At 60.3% G+C, this 1,128-nt stretch overlaps 1 protein-coding gene across 1 annotated transcript; it reads right to left on the reverse strand.

The window, feature by feature from the left end:
* Positions 1–198: 198 nt before the first annotated feature.
* On the reverse strand, positions 199–914 carry ETH_00036905 (uncharacterized protein; the record flags this gene model as incomplete). Its single annotated transcript, XM_013379880.1, has 2 exons — positions 199–451; positions 799–914. Coding segments are annotated over 2 exons (369 nt in total), but the record flags the coding sequence as incomplete, so codon positions are not given.
* Between the last annotated feature and the right edge of the window lie 214 nt (positions 915–1,128).

Consider the following 1,128-nt stretch of genomic DNA (forward strand, 5'->3'; position numbering starts at 1 on the left):
GGTTTAGGGTTTGCAGCAGCAGCAGCAGCAACGGGCACTGGATTATCTGGAAACGCAGATATGTCGGCGATGGTGCCGCCGCAAGAAGCAGCAAACTGCAAAAGCAGCAGCAGCAGCGGAGAATAAAAACTGCGGCAGCAGCAGCAGCGGCGGCGGAGAATAACAGCTGCAGCAGCAGCAGCAGCAGCAGCAGCAGACCATGTATTGCGCGTTGCGAAGCGCCTTCCTGCTGCGCCGCAGGCAAGCAGAAGAGCAGCAGGGCCGCCTGCATGCCCCAGGGCTATTGTGGTGACTGTCAGCTGCTGCTGCTGCTGCTGCTGCCTCCTGCTGCTGCTGCTGCCTGCTGCTGCTGCTGCTGCTGCTGCTGCGCGGTGCTGCAGCAGCAACGCCGCCACCGGCAGCCACTCCAAGTCCCCGCCCTGCTGCGCTCCCTGGGCATCTGTCCCGTAGCCTGCAGCGGCGCAAACCCTAAACCCTAAATCCTAAACCCTAAACCCTAAACCCTTTTTAGCTCCAACCTCAGAGACAGAGGGACAACCAAACAGACAAACTGGCGCTGCAGGAGGGAAGCAGAGGCAGCAGCAAGAAAAGTCCGCTGCAGCAGCAAATAAAAGCTGCAGCAGCAGCTAATAAACGCTGCTGCTGGTGCAAGTAGAGGCTGCAGCAGCAGCAAATAAAGGCTGCTGCTGCAGCAAGCAGATGCTGGTGCTGCAGCAGCCTGCGGCAGCAAAATGAACACCCACAAGCGGGCTAGGCGTAAATTAATTCAGGGTTTAGGGTTTAGGGTTTAGGGTTTACCGGGAGAGCTGATGTGCAGAGTAGCAGCAGAAACTCCTGAGGCCCCCAAGTGCAGCAGCTGCGCCGTCAGCTGTCGAGACACCTCAGCAGAGAGGGGCTCCACCAGCAGCAGCAAGCTGCAGCAGCAAAAGCACTGCAGCAGCAGAAGCAGCGCTGGCCAGCTGCTGCTTGTCCGCAGCAGCAGCAGCAGCAACAGCAGCAGCAGTTAAGCCTCACCTGCGCTGCAGCAAAGCGGAGGCCAAGTCGGGCGGCGACGGGGGTGGGGCTGCTCGCTCGCGCAGTTGCTGCTGCAGCTGCTGCTGCAGTTGCTGCTGCTGCAGTTGCTGCCGC

The sequence above is a fragment of the Eimeria tenella genome, genomic scaffold, assembly GCF_000499545.2.
Source record: "Eimeria tenella Houghton genomic scaffold, Eth_scaff4120, whole genome shotgun sequence".
In the NCBI taxonomy this organism is placed as follows: Eukaryota; Apicomplexa; class Conoidasida; order Eucoccidiorida; family Eimeriidae; genus Eimeria; species Eimeria tenella.